The following is a 15,532-nucleotide window of genomic DNA, read 5'->3' as shown; positions in this document are numbered from 1 at the left end:
TTGCAGGGTCCAACACTAGACAACTCATAAATGTCTGAAGGACCTTGACTACTGTGTTTCAGATAGCCATGTTCAAAAGCACTAGGCAAACACTTGGGACCTGGGTACCACAATAACAAGCTGGGGGGTCTACCCTTGAGAGGTAGAAAGTTCTGGAAAGGTTGGAGAGGTAGCAGAGCCAGGCCCAGGCTACAGGTCCTTGTGTCAGGTTAGCATCTCAGTCACATAGGAAGGAAACCACATTGCCTTCACACCCCAGCCGTTATCTAAGTGGTCCCAGGTAGATGTCATTGTCCCCACCAAACATGTAAGAGGACTGTGCCAGAGGATTGAGACTCTGTTCTGATATTCAGACAGCAGACCTGCTGTCTTCTCTGTGACCCTGAGCTGATTCAACCATGAAACAGTTTTTCATTGTCTGATTTTTCCCCCTGATATGGAAGATTGATCCTAGGGCCTCACGTGCCAGATGAGGTCTCCACATCTGACCTGCCCTAGCCCTGGTTTTGCTCGCTCTGAAACAACACTCTTGGCTGGCTTAGTCAGTGAAACCTATCTTTATACTGTTGTTTGTCCCAGATGTGGGTCACATGGACCTGGGCTCCACTTTCAGCTCCATCACTTCTGGGCCATGTTACCCGGGACAAGCTTCTTGCCTGTGAATCTAAGTAAAGAGTCACTGAGGAGCCTGGGTATGGCCACCGTTAGGGCCCTCTGTCACCTTCCCCCCGGAAGTTCTTACTGAGGCTTAGATGTAGTTCAGTGATGAGTAAGCAGAATACACTCTGCCCTGGTAGGGTTACATTACAGTAGAGAAAAAGAGATAATTGACACAGTGGGTAACAATGAGTAGAGACAATGGCGCCTGGGAGTTCACCCACCTATCCCATCCTCGGGAGCAACTGTGAGGCTGAGAGTGGATGCTGCTCAGACACTTAGTATCTTGAGAACACCACAGGAACCTGGTGGGTCTATAGCAGCAGGAAGCAGAAAGAGGCAACACTGAAGGTCACAGTGACCACAGGGACAATAACTGTCCAGCCGGGAAGCCAGCCTGAGGAGGACTGCTTTGTGCTGAGCATGTGGGAAGCCACTGAGAGTTTTGAGCTGAGGACTGACCAGAACAAGTGAATTTGTGTCTTAAAAGAACACCTTATAACCATTTGGAAAGGAGACTAGAGAGTGGGAATTGGGGCAAGGTGTGGGTGACAATGGCAGCGGAAGGAGACTGAGACAATGGCTCCAGCACTGAGATAGCTGGACCCATGATGTAGGATCCTGATTGGCCTTGGGTTCCCTGTCAAGCATCTGCTGTCCCTGGGACAAGAACAAAATAAACAGCCCTGTCCTCCAGGGCGCTGGGTCCCTGGGTCAACATGCTCATATCAGGAATCTCAGGAAACAGTGAATTTGCTCATGGCTAATAAAACTGCCCCCTGGGAGCCCTGGGTGGAAGGCTTCCGTCACTAGCCTGTGGCCTGAATTATTCAGATAGTTTCTGCGCTCAGAGCTGCAGTGTGCACACTCAGCATGTCCCTGGGTAATAAGGTTTTACAGCAGAAGTGGCTCTGATGAACTGATTACGGAGGGAGCGGCGAGCAGCTCTCAGATGTGGTGAACGCACAAGAGCATCAGGCTTGGGCTCCCTAGAATTCAAGCAGGATCAGCTCCTGCTGCTCGGTCTTGTCAAGTGTGGGAGGCGTTGGGTGGCATCGCTCATTCCTCCAAAGATCAGGTGCACAGCTGCGGGTTCCCCATACTTGGCGGGTTCCTCTCCGTAACAGAGACACTAAACTGCTGGAGCCAGGGAGCTGGGACGTGCTGCCACTGCAGGAATAGGACAGGGCTGAGACCATCCATACCAGCTTACATCCTTCTAGCTGGCAGCTGGCGCCACAAAACTTCCTCCAGCCAATGTTCAAAGGCCAAGGATGTCCCCACCTGGTTGACTAAAAGAGAGCCTCTAGAATGATGGGAAAGCAGTCACTTGAAAGATGGCATACATCAGTCCATATCCACATAGTCGTGGGGCTCATGAAATCTCCTCAGCCTTGTGGCATCATCACAAGGAATATGATATCACCTAGTAACGGCTCTGAAAGTCCTGAAATTATAGCTGTTAGTAAGAGCAGGTGTGTCGAGTGCTTACTTTATCGGGCATCATTCCTAATGTTATACTCAGAGGTAGAGTTGAGTAGCCAAAGTTTGCCAACCTGGTCTACACCACTGTAAAATACACTTTCACTAGTGGAGCTCTGGTGGGTTGGTAAGAGGGAGGAAGCATTTTTGTCTGCAGCTAAGATCGTTCTTTCACCTAGCCTTAATAATTAACATGGCTCTTTACAGTGAGAATCAAGTGCAGTCTAGAAGCTGTAGGCACTACGATAAATATACCTGCCTCCATCACACGAAATCGGGTGGCCAGGCCTGTGCGGTAAGTTAGTGTGCAACACAGGGGCCAAGGTAACTTGATAGGAAAGGACAGGCCTCCCGCAATGGTGCCGGGGAAGCTGGCTGTCAGCGTGGATTGATAAAAAGCACCTTGACCTTTATCTTGTTCCATAAACAGGAATTAACTAGCAGTACATCACTGATGTAAATGGAGGCACTAAAGCTATAGCTTTCCTTCTGGGTAAATTCCTTGGATAGTATAGAGCAAGCACAAGCCATTAAGAAGGAATTGCTGCAGAGGGCTTCATTAAATTCAGAAAGAAAGAAGGAAGACACATTTCTCTCGAAAAAGACACTGTAAAGAAAATGGAAAAGGAAGCCACAGCTTGGAAGAGAATTTGCAAGACACAATGGGATAAACATCTGTGTCCCAGAACGTCTGAAATACTCTGACTCCATAGTAATATGCCAAGCCGTCCAGTTTTACCACATTTGATTTTGCTTTACTTCTTGTACACGTATGTTGTTTGCATGTTCGTGGCGGTCAGAGGAGGTTTATGGGAGCCGAGTCTGCATTGTTCCCAGGATCCCAGGACTGGAACTCTGGTTTTGAGGCTTGGTGGCAAGCCCCTTTACCCGCTGAGCCAAAGAACAGCATAGGAAGACATGGGAGAAAGACTCCAGATCTTGATTGTGGGGATAGTTGTGTTCACTTTGCCAAATTTATCTGCCTTACATTTTAAAGAGGAAATTTTACTGAGCATAAATTACACCGCAGTAAACATGATTTGTTAAAGTATTCAGTCCAAAGAAATAAAAGGAATGTGAGAGTTGATTCCCTGCCACATGTGCGTGTGCACACCACACATACATACACACACACACACTACACACACAGACACACACATATACACCACACACACACACACACACACACACACACACACACACACACACAGTAGGAATGATGAGTCAGTTTGAGATATACTGAATACTCTAAAAACAGGAATTCACCACTCAGGAAGTCAGGCCTTGGGACTTAGGAGCCATCTTTAAACAATGTGCCCTTGGTTTGAGGTGTCCCTAGAAGGTGGGCAATGAGCTATAAGCCCTGAGGGGCCCTTCATTTCTGTGAGGATATGAAAGACCCCACACTCCCACATAGAAACTCCCTGCATCTGTCTCCTCGTCATCCAGAGCTGTGGGAAGATTCTTTGATTTAGCCCATTTTCTATTCTATTGTAATAAAATCTGAAATGTGGTTGCTTTCTAAAGAAAAAAAAAAGGTTGTTCTGTTCAAAGTTCTAGAGAGTTAAGAGCCTGTGATTATTGAGGACTTACTAAGGAGGTACAAGTTACCACACATTGTGAGAGGGAGGGAGGGAAGGAAGGAGAGAGAGATTGCATCCCAGAGTCAGGAGTGTGTGGGTATGGGTGTGCATGTGCAAGCTCATTTCTCGGGTGCTGCCTACCCCCTCCCCTTTGAGGCAGGGCCTCTTGGGCCTGGGGTCAGCCAAGTTAGCCTGGCTAACTGGGAAGTGAGGCCCAAGAGTCCACTGTCTTTGCTTCCCCAGGGCTGGGATTACAAATGTGTGTGTCACGATTTCCAACTTTTATTTAATGCGGCTTCTAGGGATTGAGCTCAGTCCTCATGCATTTGGGGCAAGCAGCTTATCCGAGTGAGTAGGGCTCCCTATCGGACTCCCTCTCCTCAGAAAGCCCGTAATTCTACCATGGGTTTCCCACCCTGATGGATGACCTTATCAAATCCCAGTCGCCTCCTAAAGGCCCCACTTCTGGACACATTGTAACTGTACCCTCTTAATGCTGCAAAATGGGAGTGAAATTCCAACTCCCTTGGAACTTGGAGTGCTGCACCGTAAAGCAATACGCAAACCACAGCCGTTCTCTTGTGAACTTTGGTTTTTCATTTAGTAATCAATACATCTTCCAAATACATCCATGGCAGTAAATTTTAAAATAAGAGTAGCATGTACAGAAACAGCACAGTGTATTAAATCAAGCTGTGATGATGGACATTTACATCTTACAGACAATGCTTTCGTGAACGTTGGTACTAAAATGTAATTTCTGGGCTGGGGCCATAGCACAATGGTAAAGTACTTGTCTAGCATGCACAGTGCTCTGGGCTTGAGCCTCAGCCATGTCAAGGAAAAATATTGCTCATTTTTGCTGTGATACTGTGTCAAAAATAATTATATTTTTAATATACATTCATCTCTCAATATCCATGATGGATTAGTTCCAGGATACCAAATTCCACAGCTGTTCAAGTTTCTCACATAAAATGCTATAATATTTGCATAGAACTCACATACATTCTCCTGTGTACTTTAAGTCACCTTTAGATTATTTATACCTACTACAGTGTGGGTGCTCTGTAACTGGTTCTTACACTGTTTTGTTTAGGGACTAGTGACCCAAAAATGTCTACACATCGTAAGGATGAATATATCAAACCCACCATTTCTGAAATCAGGGGTTTTCAGATGTGGAATCCACCTGTATATACAGAGGGCTGTTGTATGTCATTAATCTCTCTTGCTACCCCATGTTTGTACCCATTTATTCCCCCACACCCACACCTGAATAAACCTCAGGCATGAATTTACATGTTTTCCCGAGACCCACCCAGCAGAATGGAAGCCCAAATGCAGCCTTTGGCTAAGCCAATGGACAAAATGCCAGTATCCTGCAGGAAATCCAGTTTTCATCTGTAGCAATGAGACGGATGGATGGGAAGGAACACCAAGTCAGAGCTCCTGGCTGGTGCAGTCCCTGAGCAGCCTGGGTGGCATGTCTGACTCAGCCGAAGGTGTTTCCTCTCCCAGGACAGTAGCCAGGAAACTGTCATTAAGTGTTCAGATTTCCATCTTGGGGGCAGAGCACCCAGGAATGGTGCAGAGTTCCGCTTGCCCCTGTAGCAGCTACTGTGGGGGCCCTGACTGCTTTGAGTCCAGAGATGGCCAGTAGCAGCAGATGAATGAATATGGAGCAAAAGCAGATAGGGGGTGGAATTTAAGATGTTTGACGGTAGAGCGGGGAGGGCATTCACTTGAGGGACAGCCAGGATAAATGGAAACTTCATTATCCGTGGATCATACACTTGGAACGCAGGTCGCAGGCGACTCTGATGTTAGTAATTTGGCCAGCAGGCTCATTAAGCTCTTAAGAAAAGTGGGCCTAGTAAATGAATTAATGCAAGATGACATTTTACACACAGAGCAAAAACGAGTGCAGGCAGCTCTGAGCTATGTGGCATCATAACTCCCTGAGTGGATGTGATCGCTGCTTCTTGACTGTCAAAGTGGTAGTGCTGGGGGAGAGCCAGCTTTCAGAGACAACTGAGAGATTCTTCAGATATGAAAGTCCTCACTCTCCCCTCATTAAAGAGCTCCCTCTCGTATTTGTAATGCTGCAGTGGTCACACAGATGTCAGAGTTTCGGAATCTCTGCACACGTTTACTTTCCATGTGGAAATCTACCCCTCTCCAGCACCTCCCCCCAACAGGGGTTCCCCACCTCTTGTCAGAGATGCTGTTGAGAAAATCCAGAATGCACACACATGCAGAAGCTGAAGGGTCCTAGAGACGGAAAACAAACAGCGATGTTTGCCCAACAACCTGAGTTCACTTAGTGCTGCTGAACTGTATATTTGTGGTCTGCACATTTCATCATGGCCATTTTAACGCAATATTTCTTTTTAAAGAACAAGCATTGCTGAGTGCAAACCCTTGTCGGGCACTCTGCTCGACACTCCTGTGCATATTGCATCTTCCCTGACACATGGGGATGGATGCGCTTACCTTGCTCAGCCATGCTCTCTCTTAAGGCTTATGAAAGTTTAAATCACTTGCCTGGACTCCAGCACCTGGAAGTGATGGCTCCAGGACCCACCCCAGAGCTTTGTAACCCCTCGGGTCTATGTAGGAAATAAACCAGAAAAAGTATTTTAATCCTGAATTCTGACCCTCCCCCTCCTAAGGGCTGAGTGACAGTCATTTGTCTCCAGGAAAGTCCCATAACTGCACATGTCCACCTTTCAAAGGGCTCGTATTTGCTTCCTTCTGCTCAGTTCAGATGTGCGGGGTACATTAGAGTGATGACTGCCAGGAGCTTGGAGAATCCCCTAAGCTCTTAGTCTAAGTTTGGGTATGGCTAGAGAGAAGAGTTAGAACAGAGAGAAGGGACCCTAAGGGGAAGGTTTTCATTTATCTCAGATTGGGATGATTTTTTCTTTTCTAAAATCAGGAATGCAGAGATCACATGTTCTACATCATGCAGGCTTTAGAAGGAGGATGCCCGGCAACCAGTCTCCTCCTGTGACCATAGGCAGGTTAATCAACCTCTCTGAGCTAAACAGAAGTAATAATAGCACCTACTGTTTAGCAGAGTGTGAATACACAGACTTCGTTGTTACATTCTATGCGTTTATTAAGTACCTACTGTCTGCCAGGTCTCCCCCTCAACCCCGGGACTGCAGTGATAACCAAGCAGACAAGCCACTCCTGTTGAAGGGAGTGAACAGTTCAGTTCCCTCTCTGCTGCTACCTCAGGTTAACAACTGTTGGCCTGTCTGGGATCCACAGAAACCTCTTCCTGAATTAGGAATTGAAGATTGGAGAAACACAGGACTGTGGTCCCAAACTCACCTCCTGGGACTGAAACTAGAATATTTCTCCACCTGAGCACAGCAATGTGTTATCGTAGTTCTTTGGACCAACACGGAGTCCCCAAGGAAGGGGCTCTTCTGGTTTCCCGTGCATGCCTGGACTTCCTGCAGTTGTCAGCTGTGTGTCCCTGCTGACTGGGAAGCAGGTCACCTGAGGTACTGACGTGTGGCTCATTAGCACCAGTGAGAGGAAGGTATTGGTAGCCAGCAGAGTTGCTGTGTGATCCCAATCCTCACCCTGAGATCTGAGGAAATGCCTACATTATCTAGTGGATCTCAAGGCTCAGAACAGTGCCAGGACCTAGCTTAGGTCAAGCAGGATCCTTCCTCCAACCTCAGCGATCTTGGTCAGGGGACCTAAGATCCCCTCCAGGATGCACTGTGCTCATCTTAAAAATCATGCCTTGACCCGCTTGATAGAATACTTGCCTAGATGCAGGAAGTCTGGGATCCCATCTCCATACTGCATAATCGGGGAGTTGTGACACATGCCTGTAATCTAACTTAGGGAGGAGAAGCAGGAGAATTAAAAATCAAGGCCATCCTAGGCCATAGTGACTTTCAGACCAGCTTGAAATATGTGAGACCCCAAGTTAAAAAAAAATTTAAGAAAAACAAAACTAAACATTCAGTGTTATATACTGTGTGTATCGAACACACATGTGAAAGTAGCAAAGTAGCACAGGCTGTGTTCTAGATCCGGGACAGTTGCTGTCTAGGCCACACGTCAGAAGCCCAAAGAAAGCCTAGCCCGTTTTATAGCCTAGCAGGTTCCAAAGGGCAGATGCACAGAAAGTAGAATGAGGAACAGGTGGACCCTGTCTGGCTCCAGAGTCGGGTGCTGAATCTGTAGAGATCAGCCCGGGGCCTGGCACAAAATAGATGCTGTGCAGACATTCGGATTCCTGTATGTGTGTACTGCCTCCCTCATGTGTGCTTTATTAGGATTTATTATCTTCAATGGTGAACTGGTTCCTGGGACCCCAAGACTCTCTCATTCTTGATCCCTGGATATTATACTTCCCACATCTGAGTTTTTAACTAACTTTCTTGAGGTCGCATTTATAGAACATAAGATTCACTCACATTAGCTGTACGAATCAGTGATTTTTAGTTAACTTCCCAACATATGCCATCATCGTTATAGCCTAGTTTAAGAGCATTGTTAAATGACCCAGAGACCCCTCATGCCCACTTGCAGTGAGTCCAAGTGCTGCTGCCCTTGCTCTCTCTGTGAACTGGACCTTCATACGTCACGTAGACAGTGGGCATAGCTGCCGGCCTGTGTTACTTTGTAGGTTTTTCCTTTTCCCACCCTTTATCCCTGACCCTCTTTATCCTCCTAACACTAGATAGGAGAGAAAGCTGTGTGTGTGTGTGTGTGTGTGTGTGTGTGTGTGTGTGTGTGTGTGTGTGAGAGAGAGAGAGAGAGAGAGAGAGAGAGAGAGAGAGATCCCTGAATCTAATTTCTTTGAGCACGTACTAATAAACCACAACCAACACCCCTGAGAAACCAACCACCCCGCCTCTCGAGGGCCTAGCATTTATGTACCCTCTGAAAAGTTCCTGGAATTCCAAACATCACACATTTGCAGAAACTATCTGTAGCTGGCAAAGCCATACCTCTGCTAGAGCTCGAGTCAAGTCATAGTCAGCAGCTACAGCCAGTCTGAAGCAGACTCAGATCCCCACATCTATGATTAAAACCCACATTCTTATAATTCAAATAAAGTTTTTTAAAGAAACCAAATTTTCAAAGTCATCACTACAGGCTTATTTCTCTGTTTCTGAAACTCACACTCACGGTATGTGTCCGTATTCACATTTGGGGCTGGAAAAGAATTCAGTGTGTGCACATACTGACTATCCATTCAGTAGGTGATGGACATTTGGAGGTCACCTTTTCTGACGCCTGTGAATAGGCCTGCTATGCTAACTGACAAGTCAGTTCTGAGGTTGGTTTTCAAAAGCGTAGGAAAGCCCCCCTGTGACATTGTGTCTTCCTCTCTCTCCTCCTGATTTTCTCAGAACCAGGCAGTGGGCAGGTGTTTGTGACCTCGGAGAACCAGCTCGTGTACTACCCCAGTATCACATACGCCATCATCGGCAGCTCTGTCATCTTCGTGCTGGTGGTAGCCCTGCTGGCACTGGTCCTACATCATCAGCGCAAACGGAACAACCTCATGACTCTCCCTGTGCACCGGCTGCAGCATCCTGTACTGCTCTCTCGTCTGGTGGTCCTGGACCACCCCCACCACTGCAACGTCACCTACAATGTCAATAATGGTGTTCAGTATGTGGCTACCCAGGCCGAACAAAACGCCTCAGAAGTAGGCTCTCCACCTTCCTATTCAGAGGCCCTGCTGGACCAAAGGTGAGAGACTGTGGAGGAGGGCGTCTAACATGGGAGTGTGCACACACTGGGCTAAGTCTCACCAGGAATTTGGGCTCGGTAGCTGTAGGCAGTAACAGTGATTGACATTTACCAATCCCTTATTGAATATCCCATATCATCTAGTCCTCTGGATACAACTATGAAGGAAGTAACTAAGGAGCTACAGTTTTAGTCACTTATCTAAGGACCTAGAAAAGGAATCCCTGCTCCTCCTTGGTTAGGCCACAATGTTACAGCTATTGACCATCTCTGGGCCTTGTCTGCTCCTACATAAAAGTATTGTGAGAGCTTTGGTTAATTTGATGACTGAGAATAAGTAAGTCTCTTACCTTGCTTGACTTCATGTATAAGGTAAGGGGGATGGCATAGAGAGCCCCAAGCTTTTAGTAAGCATCGGAATGCTCATTATTTGTGAACCCGCAATGTAGAAGGCCAAGAGCAGCATTCTGTAGTTGGAGTGGAGTGCTTAAATGATGCCTATTCCGGAGTGTGTGTGTGTGTGTGTGCGCGAGAGAGAGAGAGAGACAGAGAGAGAGAGAGACAGAGACAGAGACAGAGACAGACAGAGACAGAGAGAGACAGAGAGAGACAGACAGAGACAGACAGACAGACAGAGACAGAGAGTAGATTATATATATATATATATGTTAAGCCCATGTTTTATCACTGTTTACACCACATAACCCTCTTGGAAGTCTGTGCCATCAGCCAGCCATTAGAGTCTCCTTAGACTTTAACATTCCATATCCTGCCTTCAGCTCCCCTGCTCAGATCTCCCTCTTCCCCAAAGCCCGGGACTCATTGTGTGTCACATCAAGCATTTTGCAGATGAGCCTCCAGGGTGACCAGGCTTCTCCCTGGACCCTTCCCAGTGGCAGCTCCTATATAATTTCATCTTCATTTTCCCTCCTCACCAAAAGCAAGCAATACCTCAAGGACTGGGAGGGGGCGGTGCTGCCTTGGGAATCCCTGCAGGTGAGAATGCAGGACCGCACTCACCCAATGAGCATCCTTTCCATGTGGGCCAACCAGACTAGAGTAGGATAAAACTGATGAATCTGGAGATAGAATGGCCGGGTTCCAGTTCCCCATGGGACTGCTTACTAGTCTGTGATCGTGAGCCTCTGATTCCTCACCAGGAAAATGGACACGATAGTAATGTCTACATAAGGGTCATTGTGAGCAATAAAGGTGACAGAGGAGAGGGACACAGAGGCACACTGACTCGCAGCGGTGGGAGAAGAGAGTAGAAAACAGAAGGCCTTTTCTGTTACACAATGTTGCAAGTAAGGTACAGAGAATGGGATAGGGCATTGAGAGCGTGACTTCATCCAAGGCCTCAGGAAGAGTGAGATTTAGTAAGAAACCAGAATCTCCTCCTTATCAAAGACTCAGTCACAGTTCTAACCTTGACTCTTGGCCATAAGTCATTTAGCCCAGAACATGCAAGGTGATATGAGGGTGCTGTTTATGATACGACACAGCATTGGACCTGCCGATGGACAGGAGCAGCCAGAGAACACTGGGCTTGCTGTTCAGTCATGTTTCAGACCACTGGTTTTGCGGGTCTTAGAACTGCCGTTGTTCCTGGCTGTAGACCTGGTCATCTGCTCAGAAACGGGCTGCAGTTAGAGCTGGGTCTACATTACCTGCCTCGACTTGACTCTCACATGCTCTCCCCTCTGCTGCCCTCCCGCCTTCTCTATTGCAGACCTGCGTGGTATGACCTTCCTCCACCACCTTATTCGTCGGACACCGAGTCTCTGAACCAAGCTGACCTGCCTCCTTACCGCTCGAGGTCAGGAAGTGCCTACAGTGCTAGCTCCCAGGCAGCCAGCAGCCTCCTGAGTGTGGAAGGCAGCAGCCACAGCCCAGAGCAGCCTGGCCCTGCAGAGAGTACCTCTGAGCCCAGAGACTCCGTGCCCAGTCAGGGCACTGAAGAAGTATAAAATCCAGTGATTCCAAAGTCCATATGGGTAGATCCTCTCCAGCTCTTTGAATTCTAACAAACTGTGCTCATGGGACACTCTTTGAGCTCCTTTTGAGGATGTCTCTAGTTGAAGTTTTGGGGTGCTGACTGCATCCTCTCCTCCAGGTATCAGGGATGTTCTTCGGAATGACCCGGCACTTTTCCGCCCACCTAGTTAAGAGGATGCACTGCCGTCTTCTCTGCGCAGTTGCTGTTCCTTGGGGGCCTGTGATTTACAGACTCGTGCTTCAGATGACTGTGCAACTGTTGGTCCATCCCAGCAGTCTCGTGCCTGGGCAGGCAGCAGGGTGAAGCCATGTGTAAATAGTCTTTGGCCGGGTTCTAGGGCCAGGTTGCACAGTCAGGAGGTCAGAGGAGGTCAGACCAGAGTCCACGGGGCTGCCTGCCACCTTATAGATACATTTGGAGACCTAGCTTGGAGGATTGTTATAAAAGGCCATTGTTCAGTGGCCACTCCAAAACGTGTCCAGGAGAACATCAGATCCCACCTTGTACTCCCCTGTGCATCGACCGAACTTCAGCAGAGGCCAAAGAAAGATTCTGACATGAGCAACGGCTTTCAACTCTCAAAACTCTAGTTTGGTTTTATGAGAGACTTAGAAACCTCCAACCTGGCCTTACAAACTCGCCTAAGATTCCTCATTTTGAAAGCTTTCTAGATGCGCAGATCCCAGCAGCATCCTTGAATGAGTAGGAACCCTCTGCCATGAGTTCTTAGCTCCTAATGGGTCGGTTACCAGAGTCTGGTCCTGCCTCAGCCCCATAATCCTTTCCCTGACTTCTGGAATGTCCCCTCCCAAGGTGACCTGCCATAGATAAGGGTAAGGACCCACATGAAGTTGGTCAAAATTCGGATCTAACCCTTTGCCCCAGGAAAATGGGCCCAGCCTGTTCATCTACGCAACTTCCTCACTAGGCTCCTAAGTTCCGTGAACACCTAAGAGCCTGTTTTCCATGTGCATTTGGACACGGGACATGAGTTTTTTTCTAACTTACATGAAAACCACATTCAGTACCACCCATGGGACCACTCTCAGGTCCCTGTACTGCACAACCCCCAGGAACGGTGCACCAAGTCAGGGTTAGGGTTAGAGTGAGGGTCAGGCCTGACCAGACACCCTGGCAGTTTCTCTTGAGAGAAGTGGGCAATAGATAACTTGGAGTCAAGATTTCCCATTGGATTTTTTTTAAAGTCTCTTAGAAATGCATTTGAAACAGTGTGTTTGTTTTTTCCCTTCTAGTTAAGGGACTATTTATATGTGTATAGGAAAGCTATTTCTCTGGTTTTCTTCTTTCTCTTTTAGTGAGGTCCAAAGAAAGATGCAAAAAGAAACGCTGCCTTTCCCCAGCCCCATCCCATTATGTCACCTCAGACTCACATACATGCCAAGCATCTATCTACACTGGAGCATCTCGGAGTCGTTATTTATTGAGTTACTGAAACATGCAGAGACAAGTCCTCCATCCATTTTCTGTATGTTTGGATTACCTTTCCTCCTTCTTCATGCCCAGCCAGCCCTAGTGCATGCCACCACCACGCACCCCTGCCAACCAGGCAATAATGGGTAAACCATACTAACTAGGGACAAAACTGGGACCAGATGGTGCCACCTCAGGCAGCTGCCACCCATTCAAAGCATTTTTCCACAGCTGACGAAAGTTTCAACAACTCGTTCGATGCTAATTAAAAGGGAGCCTGCAGGGAGCGGGGATGAAGTGGCCTTCAATGATGCTGTACTGACTTCCTTTTAAACCAAAACAAACTAGACTGAAGGAGAGATAGCTAGCCACTGGGGTTTGGTTTGGTTTTGGTTTTGTGTAAATAAGCCTAGGTGTTTGTTTCTTTCGTTTTTTAAAATAGAAATTGAGTTGTTGTTGGTAATGGTGTGTGTGTGTGTGTGTGTGTGTGTGTGTGTGTGTGTGTGTGTGTGTGTGTGTGTGTTTGTCCCAATGAAGAAAGACCCTGGATGGCAGACAGCGCTTTTCTGGCTGCACATTTTATCCCAGTGAGTCAGCATGGCTCTTCCCTTCCTTTGATGGGTCCCTGCTTCTTTTTGGTGCTCTGAAAGTTGTCTGGCGGAAAGGATTCTAATTTTAATTAATTGTGCAGTGAGCTAATCTCCTGAGCTTTTCTGCTTCGAGGCATTTTAGGAAAAACAAATGGTTTTAGTAGATAAGGAGAGCCTATTAATGTTGGGTTTTTTGTTTTGTTTTGTTTCCAAACAAACACAGGAACATTTTTTACTATAGATTTGGTTTTTAATGGATTTTTTTTAAATAATAATATAATAAATAAGAGAGCCAAGCTCTGGGAATTGGGGTTTTTTCCCCTGATTTTCTCAAGATATCGAGTGAGTTGCTAGCAATATTTTTTTAAATTCATTCCAGTCAGGGTTTTTTTAAATACTATATTGCCTAACTCTACACCAGCCAGAAAAATGCTCCTTCTCTACTGTTCCTCCTCCAGTGAGGTCAGCACTTCATTTTGACACTACACTAGATTCACTGTGGTTGGAAACTCACTGCCTCACTTAACTCCCTCTACCTTGTAATTGATGGGTTTTTTTTGAAATGTAACTAAGATATTAATAAATAGTGTGTGATATTCAAAGTTATATAAACTGGAAGGTTGTATGTGGTCGCTTTTTGGTTTATTTTTAATTAGGCTTTTTTTTAATTTTTATACTCTCAAATAAACTAGCAGTTTCATTCTTTCTGCTGTGTGAATGGTTCTTGACTCACCCTTCTGCCCCCTGACAATATAAAAAGAGGACGTGATCATTTCTGGTTTAGCTTCCCCAGTAATTGTGTACCATAATCATAATACAACGAGGAGAAGGAAGAATGTTTTAGTGAAACTTCAAGAAGTGGTGGGTATTTGGGGCTGTATAGGTATGATTGGACTAGTAGGGAGAAACTGCACACCAGTTACTGTGATGGCCCTGGAAGGGGAGTGAGTTCTTCCTTACAGCATTCATTATTCCAAAGAAAGACAAGTGGTTCTGGTAACTTGCAGATTCCTGCCACGGATAACAAGATTGAACCTTAAGCTGCCATGGTTGTCATTTGTTTCAAACTACCAAGAGCTGGCATAAATCCCACCAAGAGACCGTCTTGGTGTGCCTTTTAAGCTGATATTAGGGTCACATGGTGACTGATGCATCAGAGACAGTGTGCAGGACATCTAGATGCCCAATAGGACCCCACCATCCGCAGCCATGGCCAAGTGATTCCATCCTTGGCCAAATCGAAATACAATGAAAATTTAAATGCAACCCTTCAGACAAAGATTTGAGTCATGTATTAGCCCCTCTAAAAGATAAAGCTATCAAGCAAGGATATCCCAAGACCACTGTGCCATATTCTTCCTAGAGTATGTTCGTTCGTATACTCATCCCTTCGTCTCTCAGGGTGCCTTATGGATCCCAATATTGTTGATCCCATGGTAAGGAAATAATTATGATGACATTGACATCCTTTCTGTAAAGGTCATAAAGATAATATGTTTGGCTCTGTAACAGCCACAAAGAACTCACAGATAATACATAAGTGATTGGATACAGCTGTGCTCCAATAAAACTATATAAAAATAGGAAGCTGACTAATTTAGACTTGACTCCTAATTTAAGGGACCATTTCCACATTGGGTTTATACATCTTAAGCTCAGGCTCTGTAGAACAGACAGTGGTATAATGGTTTGGAGTATTAGAACCCATGAAAAACTTGCAAGGAAGAGTGTCAAAGGCCCTGATATAATTGGAATTAGACTTACCAGTTCTTTGACCAATGAATAAGAAAATGTAATACAGTCTTTCCTAATAAGATCCCAAAGTAGTTGGATTGAATGGAGAGACCCTAGTTTAAAAAAAACTAGAAGTCCATCAAGATCATAAACTTAGACAATGTCTCTGTTGGTTATGTGACCTGAAAAATACCAACACTTCCATTTAGGCTATAATCCACAGACAGTGTAAGTATCTATTCAAAGACTCAGCTTGACAAAAAAACAAAGACAAAAAACACCAGATTGGTACAAAGGAGGCATAACTAATATTCACATTT

General features: G+C 46.2%; 1 protein-coding gene across 4 annotated transcripts in view; it reads left to right on the top strand.

Moving 5' to 3' along the window:
• The window catches only part of Ldlrad3 (low density lipoprotein receptor class A domain containing 3), a 244,878-nt gene extending 230,695 nt beyond the window's left edge, over nucleotides 1-14,183 (top strand). For all 4 annotated transcript variants that reach the window (NM_001401870.1, XM_087653594.1, XM_087653593.1 and 1 more), the window contains 2 exon segments: nucleotides 9,113-9,458; nucleotides 11,191-14,183. In NM_001401870.1, coding sequence (NP_001388799.1) covers nucleotides 9,113-9,458; nucleotides 11,191-11,428 — 584 coding nt within the window. In that variant the 3' untranslated portion in view covers nucleotides 11,429-14,183.
• Nucleotides 14,184-15,532: the final 1,349 nt, after the last annotated feature.

This window comes from Rattus norvegicus, chromosome 3, assembly GCF_021556685.1.
Source record: "Rattus norvegicus strain SHRSP/BbbUtx chromosome 3, alternate assembly SHRSP_T2T, whole genome shotgun sequence".
NCBI classification, from domain to species: Eukaryota; Metazoa; Chordata; class Mammalia; order Rodentia; family Muridae; genus Rattus; species Rattus norvegicus.
Note: the sequence above shows the minus strand (reverse complement) of the source record. Positions and strands in the feature narration are given on the sequence as shown.